Source organism: Hetaerina americana, unplaced genomic scaffold (genome assembly GCF_022747635.1).
Source record: "Hetaerina americana unplaced genomic scaffold, ioHetAmer1.1.p SCAF_11, whole genome shotgun sequence".
Taxonomy (NCBI): domain Eukaryota; kingdom Metazoa; phylum Arthropoda; class Insecta; order Odonata; family Calopterygidae; genus Hetaerina; species Hetaerina americana.
In genome coordinates this window covers 16,885,956-16,902,914 of record NW_027286181.1, presented here as the reverse complement: position 1 = coordinate 16,902,914, position 16,959 = coordinate 16,885,956, and the positions used below count along the sequence as shown (strand labels likewise).

Here is a 16,959-nt window from a genome sequence, read left to right as displayed (position 1 = left end):
TTGCAATGGCATGTTGAAGATTGTGATATACAAGGGGATATAGGCAAAGAGGTCTAGATAGGGAAAAAGATTGGGCATGTCGGATGGAGTGTAAGGAGGCAGCAAATTTCTGTAGGTAAGAAAATGTTTTATTTCAATACACGGTTTCAAGGTATTTAGTATTATTTTAAATGCTTTAAAGTAGCAGCGCTTATTCCATCCTGCATTAATCTAAACCTTTCTATACCAGTCGATTATTTGTTGTTACAAATTTATTTTAAATATTTTTCAGATGGTTTGCCATGGAAATCAGTGAAGGAACTTCCGTTCATCGTAAATGTAGGGGAAATGTGGTAAGTCGATGATGAATTTTTTATTGAATCCATAGGGTTTTTAATAATTTCAAAAAACCCTCGCCCTCAGTGGTATCCCAATCCCTCAAGCAGAGATCAGGATACCACTGAAAAATATCCGCGACGATGGATATTTTTCAGTGGTATCCTGATCCCTGCTTGAGGTGCTTTGTGGAGAGCACTTGGAGTGTACTATATACGTCGTCTGTTGGACGTTAAACTGTGGATCCTTCGGCGCCTTTCGTTAAGATTAGGCCAATGCCGACGCCGGGTTTCTCTCCACCCCTCCTCCTTTCACATCTATTCCCTATGGCGCAAACGACCTTAGCTATCAGTCGCCTCCCCTAAAATCTACTCTCTAAAAAACTCACCACTTCAGTTGCATTTAAAAACAAAGGCACGCATTTTCCATTCTTAAACAAACACGTCTATTGATTTATATTCTATTGTTTCAGGCTTCACTTCGTGGAAGTATTTAATATCCATACTAAAAATAAAGACTCGTACTTTTCCACAGATTTTACCATACGGTACAACGCATTTCACCGACTTGCGGCATCATCAGGTACGCATTGCGGTACATCAGTACCTGATGATGCCGCAAGTCGGTGAAACGCGTTGTACCGCATAATAAAATCTGTGGAAAAGTACGAGTCTTTCTTTTTAGTATGGACACGTCTATTGATAGCAATATTTGAATTCATTTCACATATTGAAATTCAATGTCATATTTACCGAAATAATAATTTTATTTATATTGAAATATAAACTAAGGTCTGGGCATGGCCGATATCAACACATTTTTGAGCGATTACATACTTGGTATGCATTAAATTTATTAGAAACTGTTATGAACACTTTTATAAATATTTATAGACGTGGTAATGAGGTTATGATTCGTTTTGGAAAAGATTTTTTTTTCATCTCGCATGCCACATCAAGTGCAAGGGTATATTTCCATACTTCGTAGATTTTGAGAAGGCCTTTGTTAGAATCAATTGAGCTTAATTAAGGAACATTTTGTGAATGACAGGAGAGTAGGCTGGAGTAATATGCCAATTATCAGGAACTTCAATGTGTCTCACACTGCAGGAGGGCGGGATGTGTAGACTGAGATGTGGAAAGAGAGTGTGTCGAGGTTGGGGACTACAGTTTAGGAACCAGGAATGGCCATTGGGAGAGAGCAATAGAGTTTGTAGGAGATAGTGTTTAACTACAGAGAAAACTTGGTGTAAACACTACAATAGGCATGTAGAGATGAAATATGTCTGAGAATCCAAAAAGACTTTACTTAGACTATATTATGTGTGGGGCCAGATTTAAGAAACAGCATGATCCATTCGCTCAGCTTCCATGAAAGAGATCATAACTTAGTGATGATGAAGTGTAACGTCAGATTCAAGAGGATGAGGTTTCAAGGAGTTTCAAAGGAAGTGGATTCAAGGATTGGAAGGAAGTAGAAGCATTATTCAGACTCAGAAGAAAGAGTATCAGCGGGTTGTGGGGGACAATTATGAGTGAGTAAAGGGAGTTGGATGCAACAGAAGAAAAATGGAAACATATCAAAAAAGTATTGAAACGAAATAATTTACTGTGTAATTCCACACACTTTATTTAAAAAAACACGACCCAAGTTCGACGTTGAACATCATCATCAGGTGGTCCACATAGAAACAAACTTGGTGTATATACCTTCTGATCAAGGGAGGGGGGGTTGTCAGATAGGGAGGGTGGAGGGGTTATAAAGGTTACAATGTAGCTGGGAAGAAAAGAGAATTATATCTTTTGGTGTCAATCGTTGACTTGGAAGAGTGGTAGGTCTAGGAGTGGGGAGTGGGAAGGATACAAAATTTCGTTGTCAAGTTCATTTAAATAAAGTGTGTGGAATTACAAAGTAAATTATTTCATTTCAATATGTCATGCGAATTCCATAAAGTTTAGCCTGAGACAACAAATTATATCAAAAGAGAGTTATCGAAAGCCGCAATGGAAACTATATAATGAATAAATATGAAAGGAACTTGGGAAAATATATTAAGGCCAAATTATTTGGGAGATAGACGAGAGAAGGGAATGGTGTAAAATGAACTAAGCCATGAAGGTAGAAGTAAGCATGGGTGAAGACGCAGGGAACGGAAGTGTACAGAGGAAGGATAAAATTGGTGTTATGAACAGGAATTTAAAAGCTTTTTCAGTAAGTTAGAATTTAAATTCCATGCAAACAATCAAGGCTAAGTGAGGCCAATTATAAATTGAACCAGGAAAAATGCAATACAATTGGAAAGAATATATCAATAGATTAATTATATGTTTAACACAATGGAACAGCAAGCTTAAGCATAGAAAAAGAAACTCACGTAGATGATTATAGTTTTGATACTGACATACTTGGCGGCGAAATAGGAAGGGAATTTAGGGAATTGAAATCAAATAAGACCGTAGAGGTTGACTGTGCAAAATTGCTTAGAAAATATTTAGGCATATGAGTCATGAAAATCAATTTATAGATCCGTTTTTCTTACCCATGGTATGTGCCACCTTGTATTTGCTGTCAATTAATTATTGTTGGTATTCTACAACAGCGGATTATTCTGCGAGCTCCCTTATTATGATGTATATTACGTCTAAACTCCATATGGGAATATGTATATTCTATACTACTTAGAAGCTGTCAGGACTATATGATTCATCCAGGCTAAAAAAATATTCATATTTAATAATATTTGACCATAATTCGTTCAAAATATTTTGTATCTAATCTTATTTAACTATAATTAGCAACAGAAAAAGTGTCTTAGAAGAACCACGTATACCAATGAGTGGAAAAGTGAAAATTTCTTTTTCTCATAATGACGAACTTCCCCTACATCTCGCCCGAATCTGTTGAATATATACCAATAATGCTTCTTTCGCTACTTTATGTGACTTTTCACCAACTCAATATTTTAGGGCTTTCCAGAAACAGATGGATAAAGGACTTAACCAGCTAATGGAAAATATTTCGATCGGATTGACGGATCATTTAGCGGAAAGGAACTTACTGAGAGCCAAACTCTCCGACGATAAATTCCTCATGAATATCAGGGTAAGTGATTTTGTAACCTTTACATTTCCAGCACAGAATGCATTTTAGTTCCAGGTCCCATTGACTTCTAGAATTAATGCCAAAACTAAAATTTGTATAAGATCATCCGTTTGTGAAAACTACTTTCGGAGGACAGAGACATCCCACGAGGGAGCATGACATGCTTTTTCATTTATTTAATTTGTGACTTACAGATTTCATGACGCCCTTCACTTCCTTCCCCTTGGTGGTAGGGTACTCTCCTTTATGATAACAGCCTAAGACTTCATAGGGAGAGAGGGAGCGTGCTATTTCATTGGCTTGCTGATTACATGTGGTGAGGGGGAGTTTCAGGGATAGGAATCTTACATGAGGTTTCTTGTCACACTAGTTCAGCCATGGTTTATGAAGGTTGAAATTTATTTTTTATGAATAAAGTATTTTAATCGTCCTTGATCACCAAAAACACACTTTTTTTGTAAATTCTCGCTGATTGGAACTGTCGTTTTAAAATTATTTCATCAATTATCAATCTGTTAAAAAATGATTCTACAATAAACTTCGTATATGGCTGCGTAGGTTTTCGCGGCGGTGGTTTGAAGCATTCTGCATTGTCGGGTTTCACCGCGTCGCTGTTTAATCCTGACAACAGTTTCGCCGAAGTTGCATTCGGCGTCTTCAGGTCGAAGATGAGGGACTCGGAATTTTGCCACCCTTATATAGGTAACTACCCACTTAGATTAATTAGAGAAGCAATTGAGATCGCAAAAAACCCGGAGAACATTAACAGAGATGAAGGCTACCATCTCCACAACGCGTGGAAGAGAGTTCTCCGGGAACGGACGAATCAGCGAGCAGCCACTAGACGGGACCATCTATATAAGGGTGGCAAAAATCCGAGTCCCTCTATTGTTTATTGTTTATATATATCTTGAACTCTGTGCTCTCTAAATACGGAAATAAAAAACCTTTAAAACTAAAAACTAAAACCGAGTCCCTCATCTTCGACCTGAAGACGCCGAATGTAACTTCGGCGAAACTGTTGTCAGAATCAAACAACGACGCGGTGAAACCCGACAATGCAGAATACTTCAATAAACTTCGTAGTTTCGGGTTTGACTTTGTGGAATTAACATAACTGTTTCTCTCTTTAATGTTTCTGAAAGTTTGTTTCATTTCACTGCACTTGTTCTGGTGCGAATGAGATTTAAAAATTTTGTCATTTGAGTAAGTAACTGATATGCATGAAAGTGAAACATTACGCACGATGCATAAAAGACTCGATTGTACTACTTGAATATTTCGGTGACGAAACCACTTTCTTCCCATATGCGTGCGTGGTTGTGTTTAAAAAATCGTGTATGTTGAATTACCATTGAATTTGCCGTAGATTAAAACATGCATGCCATCCCCCTACAATTCTAACTCCAGCAAATCACCCCACCTATCCCTGATGTCGCAACTGACTTCAGCTGTCGTTCGCCTCCATAATAACCTGGGGCAGAACTAAGGAAAGTAATAGGCAGAACTTAGGAAAGAGGCGGAAATTCAAATTTTATAGGGAGAAATGATCGCAAATTCAAGGTAAAACGCCAGGCACAAAGAACGAATAAAAAAATTTCTTTTCTTAATAAAACAACTGTTGATTGGAACACCTTGCCTTCCAAACTATTCGAGCCCTTTCCTAACAGGGTGTATAATTCTAAGAAAAGATGTAAACAATTTATGTAATAATTTGATTGATTTGTTGTGTTAAATTGTATGTAACAGCTTAATTTATTTTTTTTCCTTGCTGATTGGGAAACTGATGTTAATGGGTTGGGGATTTTATTTTTTTGTGTTAGAGATTTGAGTCTGGAAAATTCCAAGTGTATTTTTTTACTGATTGATTTTATTTACAATTTTTTGTGATATTGATTCATGCAATGGTGTGTCATGTTACTTTTTTCCAAGGCAATTTTGAATATAATACATAATAATAATAACCTGTACTACCGGTTGGATCCTCAGGACCAGACCTCGACGACGCGCCACGGCCCCATGTCCCTCAGCGGGGGGTGGTTCTCCAGCCCGTTCAAGTTCAGCGTCTCGAGGGTCCGTCAGGTGGAGTTCAGCGATGGGGTCATGATGTTCGCTGCTACCTTCCACCTCGAGGATTCAATCGAGGTAAGATTAATAATGCTTGCCCACCAGTGAACCTCGCATGGGCAAATTGCGATGTGACGGCGGATTCCAAAATAGAAGGAAATTACCCCAGTTAGTAAAAATAGACAGGGGGAATATAAATATTATAAATTTTTTCTATGATGTGCATATCATCTAGAATAGTCAAGTGTAAGTATTTAAGCCTTAATTACACGAAAGAGAATCTTTTTGCAATTTAACAACATGTGAAAACAATTGATGATTACATAAATTTCATAAAATAAATGTAGATGAAGAGCCTTTTGAAAGGCAATGGCATGTTGAAGACTGCGATGTAGACGGAAGAATTCTAGGGAAACGAGGAAGGGGTAGGAATGGGATAGGGATGCTGGACAAAATGAAAGGAGGGAGGAAGTACGCGGACTTGAAGAAAGATTTATTGTAGTGTGTTTGTTGGATATAAGGTTGTATATTGCAGGACAAATCTAAGAATACTTTTATGTTAGCCTTTGTCCATCCAAAATCTACCTTTATGGCGGACTACCAAAAAAAAGCACAGAAACATACCATTTTATCACACGGTTATGAGTGAAGAAATCGTTAATATGCTCTGGATGGGAGTTGGTATGAATCGTATTATATTGCATTATTTTAGATTAAAATTATAAAACATCAAAACATATGCTATATATTCAATTCAGGTATAGGAAAAATTTGGCAAATAGTTTAATAATTTTATTTGTAGTGCAGCATTAATGTTGTGGAGATAATGGCCCGAAAAGTAGTTTTTTTATTTTTCTAATGCCCTTCGTTTTTTTTTTACTTGTACAGGAAAATAATTTCAAATCCTCCATGTGCATCCTGTTTTGGCAACCTCCACCGAACCTTGTAAATGTACCCTTACTCTATCTATTATCATATCCCTCGCCACACTTTCCCCAGCAATACCATTCTACGACCAACCGCCGTCCCCTCCTCTCATCCTGCTACAGCCACCCCTCCGCCACACCTTTTAGGGCACTACCCTCTACCCACTAATTTATAGTGCCCCGCCATTTACGGCACCATAAATAATAGAGCCCTAAATATAGTTTTTGGAGTTTATTATCCATGAAATATTTGTATGATATTGTTTATTACGTTACCTGCATGAGAAAATAAAATAGTTTTTTTAGCTAAATGTGCGCTGTTTAGTGCACAGGGTCAAAGTGAATGCCCTTGCGTATTGTATGATACATAGTCCTTCACGATTACCTTTGACACATCGCTGAATTCTCTTTGTAAATGTTAATATTATCTTTTTATTTACACATTTTGACTTTTCCGCATTCCCACATGTTAAATACTTTGGCAGTTTTAGTTAAACTAGTAAAGTTGTAGTCTCGAAAATTTACAAAAAAAAGAAAAGACGAACCAACTTGTTTTGGAATTTTAGGGAGTCACTCGAGTGAAATTTTGCGATGTGTTTAGTGCCCTCGCTATTTATTTCCATTTTTCATGAAATCGTTCTAAAATTTCTACGGTTTTCTTTTTCTAGTTCGTTCATGACTTCAAAGCAGAATTTTTGAGGGAGGAGTATGAAGGCAAGGCCAAAGGGAAGGTCACATTCATGGAGTACACACTGAATTTCTCCCTTGATTTAGAAATGGCCCAGCTGACTTTGGAAGATCCAAAATTAGATTGCCTCCGGTAAGTTACGGTAGTTTTCCATGTGATAGGAGAGTCATTATGAATGCTCAATTACACGAATTGGAAACGTACATATAAGGCCAAAATGTAATATCTCTTTATGCAGTCCGAATAGCGTTTTATTAGAAAACCTCAACCTACATTTTTTTGGAATTAATATTCCATGAATCACACGGAATATTAGAGTATGTTGCTAAAGAGGTGTATGGTAATTAAGGGCAGGTACCTTTCAATAAATGGTGCGGATTTTATTATGATTTTGTTTGATAAAATTACGTTTGACTTTATCATGGCTTGTGGAATTTCATTTCATTTTATGGAAAACAATTTTAAAAGTTTGTTATGCATTCGTATCGTTTGAAATAATATATTAAATTTTGTAAAAAATGCTAAAATATTACTATTGTTATTTGTTATGTGGTCTGTTTGAGTCTACCTCTCCTGCCTCCTATGGATTCATAGCACAAAATCCTCCCAGTATCCCACCCAGGCCTAGTAAATTTTCATTTGTTTCCTTTCCATCCATTTGACTTTTACTATTATTCTCCACAGACACATTGCAAAAGCCGTCACTCTTTGCCTATCATGATATCTCTGCAACCCAGTTTCCGCGCCGTAAAATACTACTCTCTAAATACAAGTTTTCTCTTATCTCTCATTTCCACATATTCTTACTCAACGTACCTGTCAACAATTCCCTTCTGTTTGAGAATGGTTATTAGCCTAAAACAATTCTTCTCTAAAACCTCATCTTTTGTCTCCATGTCTTTGGTCATCTTGGTCCAAAATATTTCCAAGTCAGGCAATCTATACCACCTGATCAAATTTATGAAAATTTATTTTAATATTTCACTTAGCTTTTCATTTTCTCGAAAAACACATAAACCTGGTTTTGTTTATATTTATCATCATCCTATGCGCACAGCGTAGACTTTCCCAATGAGTTCAGCAACGTTTGTGAGTCCTTGGCTGACTGGCAAACCAAAACATAATTACCAACAAACATCATTGATTTTATGAACTGCTTTCATTCCTATCTCCAGTTTCTCCTATTTGTTTTTTTACCATTCCTTCTAAATACATGTTGAAAACAATGGTGATAACGGGCACCCCTGTCTTACCTCTCTTATGACAGCCCAGGATGGGGTGTCGTAGGAAGAGGGGTTAGACAGGGGCAACCCTCTCCACCTCGCATACTTGAACAATCTTAGTTATCTATAGTTTACAGCAAACTCACCTATCTCTCCCAAGCTCTATGGTTTTATCGGGTACCGAATCTTCCAGGGAAACCACACGCGGCATAGTGAAAAGATCTGAACCCCCTTATAACCCTGATAATGTGTGAAATTTGCACGTCATTGGGCTTAGTACTAGGGATGCTATAACCTCTCCCTTCAGATAGATCTTCGGGTTTGGTAAGTGCGGTTAAATCAATCAAAAAGTAATGATATCCACAGTTTTTCACGTATTCAAACCCAAATCACTCTCTAGACTTTCACGTAAATTTAAATGTTTTAATTTTTCAGGTCACATTCAGGAATGAGAGATGATCATTTTGTGCATATTTCACAGGGAAATCTTTTTCGAGGTCACCGGACAGATATCCAAAGGGGAATGGTTTTCTTCAGAGTTGAAGAGGAACATCTTGAAAAGATTTCAGGATTCGACAGTGCTCCAGATCCACACCGTCCTTAGCCAAGCCTTCCATTACGCTGCTTCGGCGGCTACCGCTGAGAAATACCTGCCCAAGTGGAACTACGCCCGTAATTTCCGCACTGATTTCGACCTAAGAATCGGCGAACATGACGAAGACTCAGTGGAAATTTGCGATGCTGAACGAATTCGAAAATCGGAAAGGAGAATACTGCGTGAGTATCAAATTTGTTGGCCAGTGCGTGTTTGTTTATGTGCTGTCATTACATTTGCGAACGCATGACAATAAAAAAATTGATTTTCGATGATCGCATTGCACTTGGGAAGACGTTTGTCAAATGTTACGGAACGTTACTAACTTTGAATTTACTGCACCATTTAAAAACATTAGTTTTCGTCACAAAAGTTCCGAACGATGAGAGTTTTATATGAGACAACTATGATTTCAAATTCGTGAAGCCGGGTTTGTGAAATGATATTTTTTTCGACAAAATATAGAGCGACGCTATGATACAGGGTCGCACCCAAAAGTGGTAGGACTGATTTTTTTACAAGAATTTAATTGACGATATACTTGCATCGACTTAATGATCTTCAAAGTATTCTCCTTGAGCTGCTACACACTTAGTATAACGTTGCTCCCATTCCCCGTACGCCCGCTGGAAATTTTCTTTGGGGATGCCGTTGATGACCCTCGTCGAAGCCTCTTGAACGGCCTTTATCGAGTCAAAACGTCGTCCCTTGAGCTGTCTTTTCATCAGGGGGGAGAAGAAGAAGTCCGGTGGTGCCAGATCGGGAGAATAGGGCGGGTGCGGCAACGTGGCAACGCCGTATTTGGCCAGGAGCTGTCTGACGACGAGCGCACCATGGCACGGCGCGTTGTCATGATGAAGCACCCAGCAGTTTGCGATGGCCGGTCGGACTCTTTTCACGCGTTCTCGGAGGCGGGTGAGCACCTGCACGTAAAAGTTCGCATTCACAGTCTCCCCTGGTGGGACAAACTCCTTGTGAATCACTCCATGACGGTCAAAAAACACAATCAACATCGTTTTGATTTTTGATTTGCTCATGCGAGCCTTTTTTGGGCGTGGGGACGCGGAAGTGTGCCATTCCGCGGATTGTCTTTTCGTTTCGGGGTCATATTGAAAAACCCATGTTTCATCACCAGTTATCACATTATCCAAACAATTTTCATCTCGGTGCAAATTGGCTGACACTTCTTCGGAAATGCGCACACGCGTTGCCTGTTGGTCGACACTCAGAATTTTCGGCACCATCTTGGCGCACACCTTGCGCTTGGCCAAATCCTGTGAAATAATGCGTTGGACGTTGGATGCAGACAGACCCAACTGGTCTTGCCGTCGACGGACGTCCGGAGCGATGGTCGTCTTCAACGAGCTCCCTACCCTCTTTAAACAACTTGTGCCACTCAAATACTGTGGAACGGCTTAAGGCAGTGTCCCCATAAGCCTGCTTGATCATATCGAGGGTCTCAGTTGCCGTCTTCCCGAGTTTCGCACAAAACTTCACGGAATAACGTTGCTCCAAATTCAGATTCATTTTGTTTTTCGACGCGGACAAAAAACTTGCTTCACTAAAAACGGTGTCCTCACTCAACGACAGCCCGCAGGCGACTGAGGTTGGTGTTGGTCTGTTGCTAAGAGCCCCCTCCACCTTACCCTGCCAGGCAGACCCCCCTCCACCGCTCCGTTCGCGCCAGGGAAAATCAGTCCTACCACTTTTGGGTGGACCCTGTATATTCAATAGATTCAGGCGAAATGTGGTGGAAGTTCGTCATTATGAGAAACACATTTGCACTTTTCCACAGATTTATTGTAACGTAGAACGCGTTTCAGTTCATCGAACCATCTTCAGGTACAAGACTTCGGTAGAAGAGTTCAGGTGTTGTACCTGGAGATGGTTCGATGGACTGAAACGCGTTGTACGATACAATAAATCTGTGGAGAAGTGAACATTTGTTTCTCATAGTGACGCTATCACGACCTCGGATATTGGCTGATAATTGTGAATTACGTTCAATATTTCATAGAAGATTCACCATGCATGCGGTGAAATTTTATGTGACGAGCGAAATTGTACCGAGGTTATCGGAAAACTGTGATGGGTACACGAAGTCTCCCCGATTGATACGAGAGCAAGTAAGGGAATGAGGGGACCTTTAATTACTTAAGGCTTTTTCAAAGATGATGGGAATTTTATTTCATTTCCTTACTGGGTTTAGGTTAAAGGGCGGGAGTTTGAGGATGAGTCATCCATAAGTGTAATTATTCCATCGTCTTTATCACATTATTATCATCGTACTGTACTCATTCTTGAACGACAAAGAAAGCGTAGTGCCCCACTGATGAAACGGTCGTTTCAGATTTATTTAAGAATTGATCAATATATTTAATGAGAGTCGAAATGTTTATTTCATTTCACTTTCAGTATTCATTCATTTCATTCAGAATGTCACCCTAATAAAAAACAAGATGGTGTACGTTTTGGCATAAATATGTGAATTAATTAATTGACTGTTTAGTAGTATGAGAAAAAGCTTTCTGAAAAGATAATTACATTTCCTCTTTTATTAAAAAAAATATACCTGCGTCTATAAATACGTAAGATGGAGAAATTGGGGAGTTCTATTTTATCCCACGGATCCATGCAAAGACTTGGAGTGGTATAAAAACCTGTATATGGCCTTGCATAATTGTAAGACAACTCCTAAGGTTTTTAGGAAGATGCAGAAAACACGCGGACATCTGCGACTTCCAGTGTCCATTATGATTAACTCCTCTCACAGTTTCGGCACTTCAGACCATGTGGATGACATATGAAAGGATACATCTCGGAGAGATTTATATATAATCTTTCCACTCTCAGAAAATTCACTAGCATAAATTAACTCAATTGGCTACGCATATTTCAGGTTTTTCAAAACTGATTACCAAAGATGGCGTTTTCAATGACCTTACCCCCAACGCCGATGGTAAATACTTCACCCATGTATCCGGAGTGAAGAACAACGCCATTAGATTTACATCGACCAATACGCAATCCAGGTAAGTTCTTATCTGTCATCCAAAATGAATGATTTCAAGTCGCGATTTCTTAGAAAAGTAGAAGATTTTTACCAAATGAACGCTACTGTAATATTGTTTCGTTAACAATTGCTATGTATTCCAGGTATTTTGATCGAGAATTGAGACTGAAAATGAACGAGTACATGTACAATTTACTAAAAACGACTGCAAAAATAATACGAATTCGAGGTCTGGGAAGAGCGAAGATGCCAGAATATGAGGGAGCGGACTACGATAAGGTATGGATGGACGGAGGCAAATTGCAATTGCTTTGTCTCATGGATTCCCTGTACGTCTTTCTCCTTAAGATGAAAAAATCTTCTTCGTACAAATATGAAACTGGAATAAATTAATATTTTGCAGTAGGAGTAGGTTGAAGGATAGGTGACTTATATGTATTATCAACCAGTATATCTCTAAGGCTGCCAGGTTAGAGTGACGGAGGGAGAGTCCGGATGGGCAGTGTTTGGTAGAGGAGTAAGATAGGGGTGTCACTTATCAATTGTACTGTTCAACGTATAGTACGTGAAAAAATTGCGTAATTTCAGTAATGACATGGTGGAATTCGAACCTTATGATGAACAAATTATTACACTTTTCCACTAGATACTGATTTATTGCACGACCGGTTTCGATGTACTACGTCATCTTCAGGTCAAGGTTAAATCAATAGCTAGTGGAAAAATGTTATTATTTTTTCATCATTAGTATGCATGATGGAAATTGTAAAAGAGCTATGGGAGGAACTTGACATAGGAATGAAAGTCGGAGAACAATTCGTAGAATCTATTAGGTTTTTTGATCATCAAGCATTACTTAGCTAGCCAATCAAGTGGTCACATGCGCTACTGACTACATTAAAATATCAGTGAGATAGGTATGAGGTGAGAGTCAATGTAAACAAAATATAAGTTATGAGGTTTTTAGAAAGAGGAATGCCAACTTAGACGTTAAAATAGGAAGGCAAAAACTATAGCAGGTATAATGGTTTACCTATTTTTTTGATGTAATTTATTTTTGTTTAAAATTTTGAATTGACTTGAAAATTATAGGTACGTAAGAAGAAGTACTGTGTCATGCACAGAATATTTATTAAGGAAGAGAGAATTGATGACAGAGACTTTGAGTTAAGATGTTAAAAAACGGCTCGTCAATACTTTGATATGAAGCGTGGTTTTGTATGGCGCGGAATTAAGGCAATTGAAGCAAGGTGAGTGTAGATTGGAGGATCTTGATATGTAGACGTGGAGAAGGAATGAATAGATGCAAGGGGCAGAATGTTTAACAAAGGAGGAAGTACATGGTAGGGGGGAGGAGAGGGTAATGTTACTAGAAATCCTAAGGAGACAGGAAAAATGGATGAAGCACGTTGAAGGGGAGTGGGATGTTGAAGACATAGAGAGAAAAGAACGTTAGGCAAGTGAGAAAGGGGTGGGCATAGTATATGCATGTTAGATGGAATGAAGGGACGAAGAAAGAATGCTGTGTTGATGAGAGACTGGTTGTAGTTTCGGATACCCAGTTCGGTTCTACTAGAAGAGGCATACTTGAACATCTTTATACTGTTTTATTGGCTCTGTTCGTCGAAAACCCACCTTAATATGTGTAATTCCAATAATAATTATAAAATCAATAGAAAAAATGATGAAAATAATAATAACTGAAAATGTTTTCGTTTTTTACTTTGACAAGGACATAAGAATTGGCAAGTGTTGGATCGAAGGTCTCACATCTGTTGCAGTCACGGGAGTTGACCTGATGGAATATGACCAAAATGTCATCACGCTAATTACAAATCTTCAAGTATATAAGGACCTAAAGGTAAGAATAAAACACGCGCTAGGTCTTTGACTTGATGCATTAGGATAACTTGTTGATATGAAAGGGATTTGAATTCAAATCAGCAAATTATGCCGCCGAACCCTCTAGTTTAACGTAACAGAGTGAAAGTCGTGTTTTTTACATAAATAATATTTGTTGCACTTTTAAGAACTTGGTTATCCTGAAATGATGATATTTTTTGATTCCTGATACTTATTTCTCACACATAAGCGGATAGACTAATTGGCCTTCATGAGTTGCATAATATCATTTCTCAGGACGGTCAATCATGACTGCCTGGGATGTTATCAAATTTATTAATATGTTTCTTTTTGCCCCAGTTTGAAGGTGTGTACACAACAACGGGAGCACGTGAAAATCGTGGTAAAGGAAAAATAATTACACAGCTACCACCTATGGAACTGTCGCTAAGGATTGATATCGACTACCTCGGGGAGAAGACAGCGAAGCTGGATTACATGAAATTGGAATGTGTTGGGTAAATATGCTGATTCGAGAGTGAAATACACTAAAACGTTGCCCTCGATATTTGATATATTGATGAATTTTTATAATTTTAAATGCGCACTCAAATTTAAATGTTGATTTCATAAATGAAAGTGTATTGAAATTAGAATTAATTTAGATATTTTCGACAGTTTAAGACGTACGCGAAAATGTCGGTGAAGCGAATTGCACCGCGAATAAGTACGAGTAGTAATTATAAACTATGTAAATTATTATTCGGCCTTACTTGAAGTAATAGCTTAGCATTAATTTCGTATATTGAACGGTGTTTTGTGTAAGCTTTGTTAAAAGTAAAACTGTAGTTGGATATGGAATTTTTCCACGAAAGCATGCTTAAGCCTTTGTTTAACGCAGATAGGAAAATGTGCGCTAGGAAAAACTTGGGATATCCACAAATTTTTACCACTACAAAGTATATTTGACCATTTCATATTTTATTCAAAGATTAAAAAAAAATGAAATTTATAAAAAACAATTTATGGAAGAATTGAGGCGCGGAAAGCCTTAAACATTTACTTTTGGAATTCGCAAATCATTTTATTTTCAGCATATTCTCTTTTGTGAATTTATTTCGACCGTATTAAAAATAAGGAAATATCATCAATAGTTTTATGTTATTACGTGTGGCTAGTAAATATTTCAAATGAATGTATATTATCTTAGTTTCTTCGAATGAAAACTGACTCTCCCTTTCAAAACTATTTAGGTGTGAGGCAGATGTGAAGTACGTTTATTTTTCCGAAAACCGGTTCCCTTTAGGAAAACTAGCTACAAAATAGTGCTAACTAATATGTTCAGTCACTCTGAAGTTTTGACTAGTTTGACGGGTATTTCGATACGAATTGTTTTATTTCAGGGATTCTCTCAAATAACTATTCGATTGATATAAATAGAAATAAAATGGTATGGATTGGACGTTTTTGTTTCATTAATAGTGCAAAAATAGATGGTGTGAGGCAAAACATATTTTGATTTTGAAGAGTTGTCAATTTTTCTTTTTAATTATAAGATCTTCGCCTTAAGGCTGTCATAAAAATCATAACAGACTTCAGTTAATAATTTTCTCATGTACTTCACGCATATCTTCGTGTACATTTTTATTCAATAATGCATCTTCGATTTTTCCGAGTGAAAAACTTCTACTTCTGGATTTAGAAAATACGGCGACATAATACTTCACATTGATCAGGGATAACTTGAATGGACACGTTTAGGCCCAACAAAAATGTTATTTATACCTTTCAGCGCAAACGCATCTTACATCTCGCCGCAGTCGGTGTCGGATCACGTATCGGAAGCGATGGACCACTTCTTCAGGCATGTTCTGGTTGAGAATTTGCACCAAATATTTCGTCACGCCTTTGAAGATGCAATGATGGACACTAAGTGGGAGTTATACCTTCCGGGATGGGATTATGAGAGGGATTATATCACGGAGATAATCCTTCATCAAAATGAAAATAGATTTCAGATCGATATGGATGTTTGCAATGGAACGGAAGTGAGCAAACCGTCCTTGAAGGAATTTTACGCAGGTGAGGAATTATAAAAAAGGCATTTATTTATTTGTATTTCACCTACTGTGAGTGTCTGATAGTCATGTTACAGATAATATTATATATCGTATGAGATTGACAGATGCATCCATTGAAGGGGTTAAGACCAAACATCTTAGTTGGGATTCACGCCTATCATTTCCGGGCTAGCAGGCAAGGGCGTTACCTATTTGCCGAAGGGCCCGCGTGAACAATGACAAACATTGTTTGATACTCATTAAATTTCACCTTCAAAAATATTTCTATCGCAAATTATCACGTAATCGTGGCATTAAGAAAAGTATGATAGGTGATAGTTGGATTAGGATTGCTTTAGATTGGTTAGGAATATTGCTCACTTGGGGTAAACCAACATATCTGAATTTTTAACTTTTATCTTTAAACGGTCAATGATAAAAGGAATGAATCATTTGAAACAGAATTGAGTCTATTTCTTAAAACGGAAGCTGTATTTCGTGTAAGACAACTTTTGAAAGCGGAGGAGTAGGCCTGCTATAAGTAAAGACTAGATAACTTCTTATTCCAATGGTCCCTTCGGTCACAGTTCAAAAGATTGTGTCTCTTAGACTGTACTCTAGTTTCATTCTGAAAAATGTTTGAGTGTCATACATTTGACGATGTTTTACCATTCAGTAGGAAAACATAGGGTTGTCGGGTAGGGCTGGCGTTATGCTGTGGATTGATTGACCTTAATTTACGGCAATAATCAACGTTATAAATCTTTAGAATTTTCCTTTTATTTTGAAACTTTAAAAGGCTAGAGTAATAGATATTTCAGCAAATTGATAGAGCAGTCAATTTTTACAATACCACCGTTATTATGGAACACTTGTAAGTTTATTTAATGCCCCCTAATTAGACGTGAAATATTTTTTCAAAGAATAAACTGCCGGATTTGACAAACTGTGATAAATAGCATGTCAACACCCATCCTCTATATTATTTGAACTATTAATTGATGTATTTATGAGGCCTTTTCAGTTGTATTTCAAAATATTGCATGGAAATAAGACTCCAATTCCGTTATACAAGACAAGTGGAGGTAATTCTTCCAGGATAGGGCAGCAGAAACTGCAATATCTTTC

At 37.7% G+C, this 16,959-nt stretch overlaps 1 protein-coding gene across 1 annotated transcript in view; it reads left to right on the top strand.

The window, feature by feature from the left end:
• LOC139700946 (uncharacterized) overlaps window positions 1–16,959 on the top strand; it is a 58,917-nt gene that overhangs the window by 16,626 nt on the left and 25,332 nt on the right. Inside the window, exons 8-17 of the mRNA XM_071599449.1 lie at window positions 272–332; window positions 3,282–3,417; window positions 5,407–5,562; window positions 7,079–7,230; window positions 8,803–9,098; window positions 11,816–11,948; window positions 12,073–12,208; window positions 13,662–13,790; window positions 14,132–14,289; window positions 15,564–15,853. Of these exons, the coding sequence (XP_071455550.1) occupies window positions 272–332; window positions 3,282–3,417; window positions 5,407–5,562; window positions 7,079–7,230; window positions 8,803–9,098; window positions 11,816–11,948; window positions 12,073–12,208; window positions 13,662–13,790; window positions 14,132–14,289; window positions 15,564–15,853 (1,647 nt within the window). The remainder of the gene's footprint in view (window positions 1–271; window positions 333–3,281; window positions 3,418–5,406; window positions 5,563–7,078; window positions 7,231–8,802; window positions 9,099–11,815; window positions 11,949–12,072; window positions 12,209–13,661; window positions 13,791–14,131; window positions 14,290–15,563; window positions 15,854–16,959) is intronic.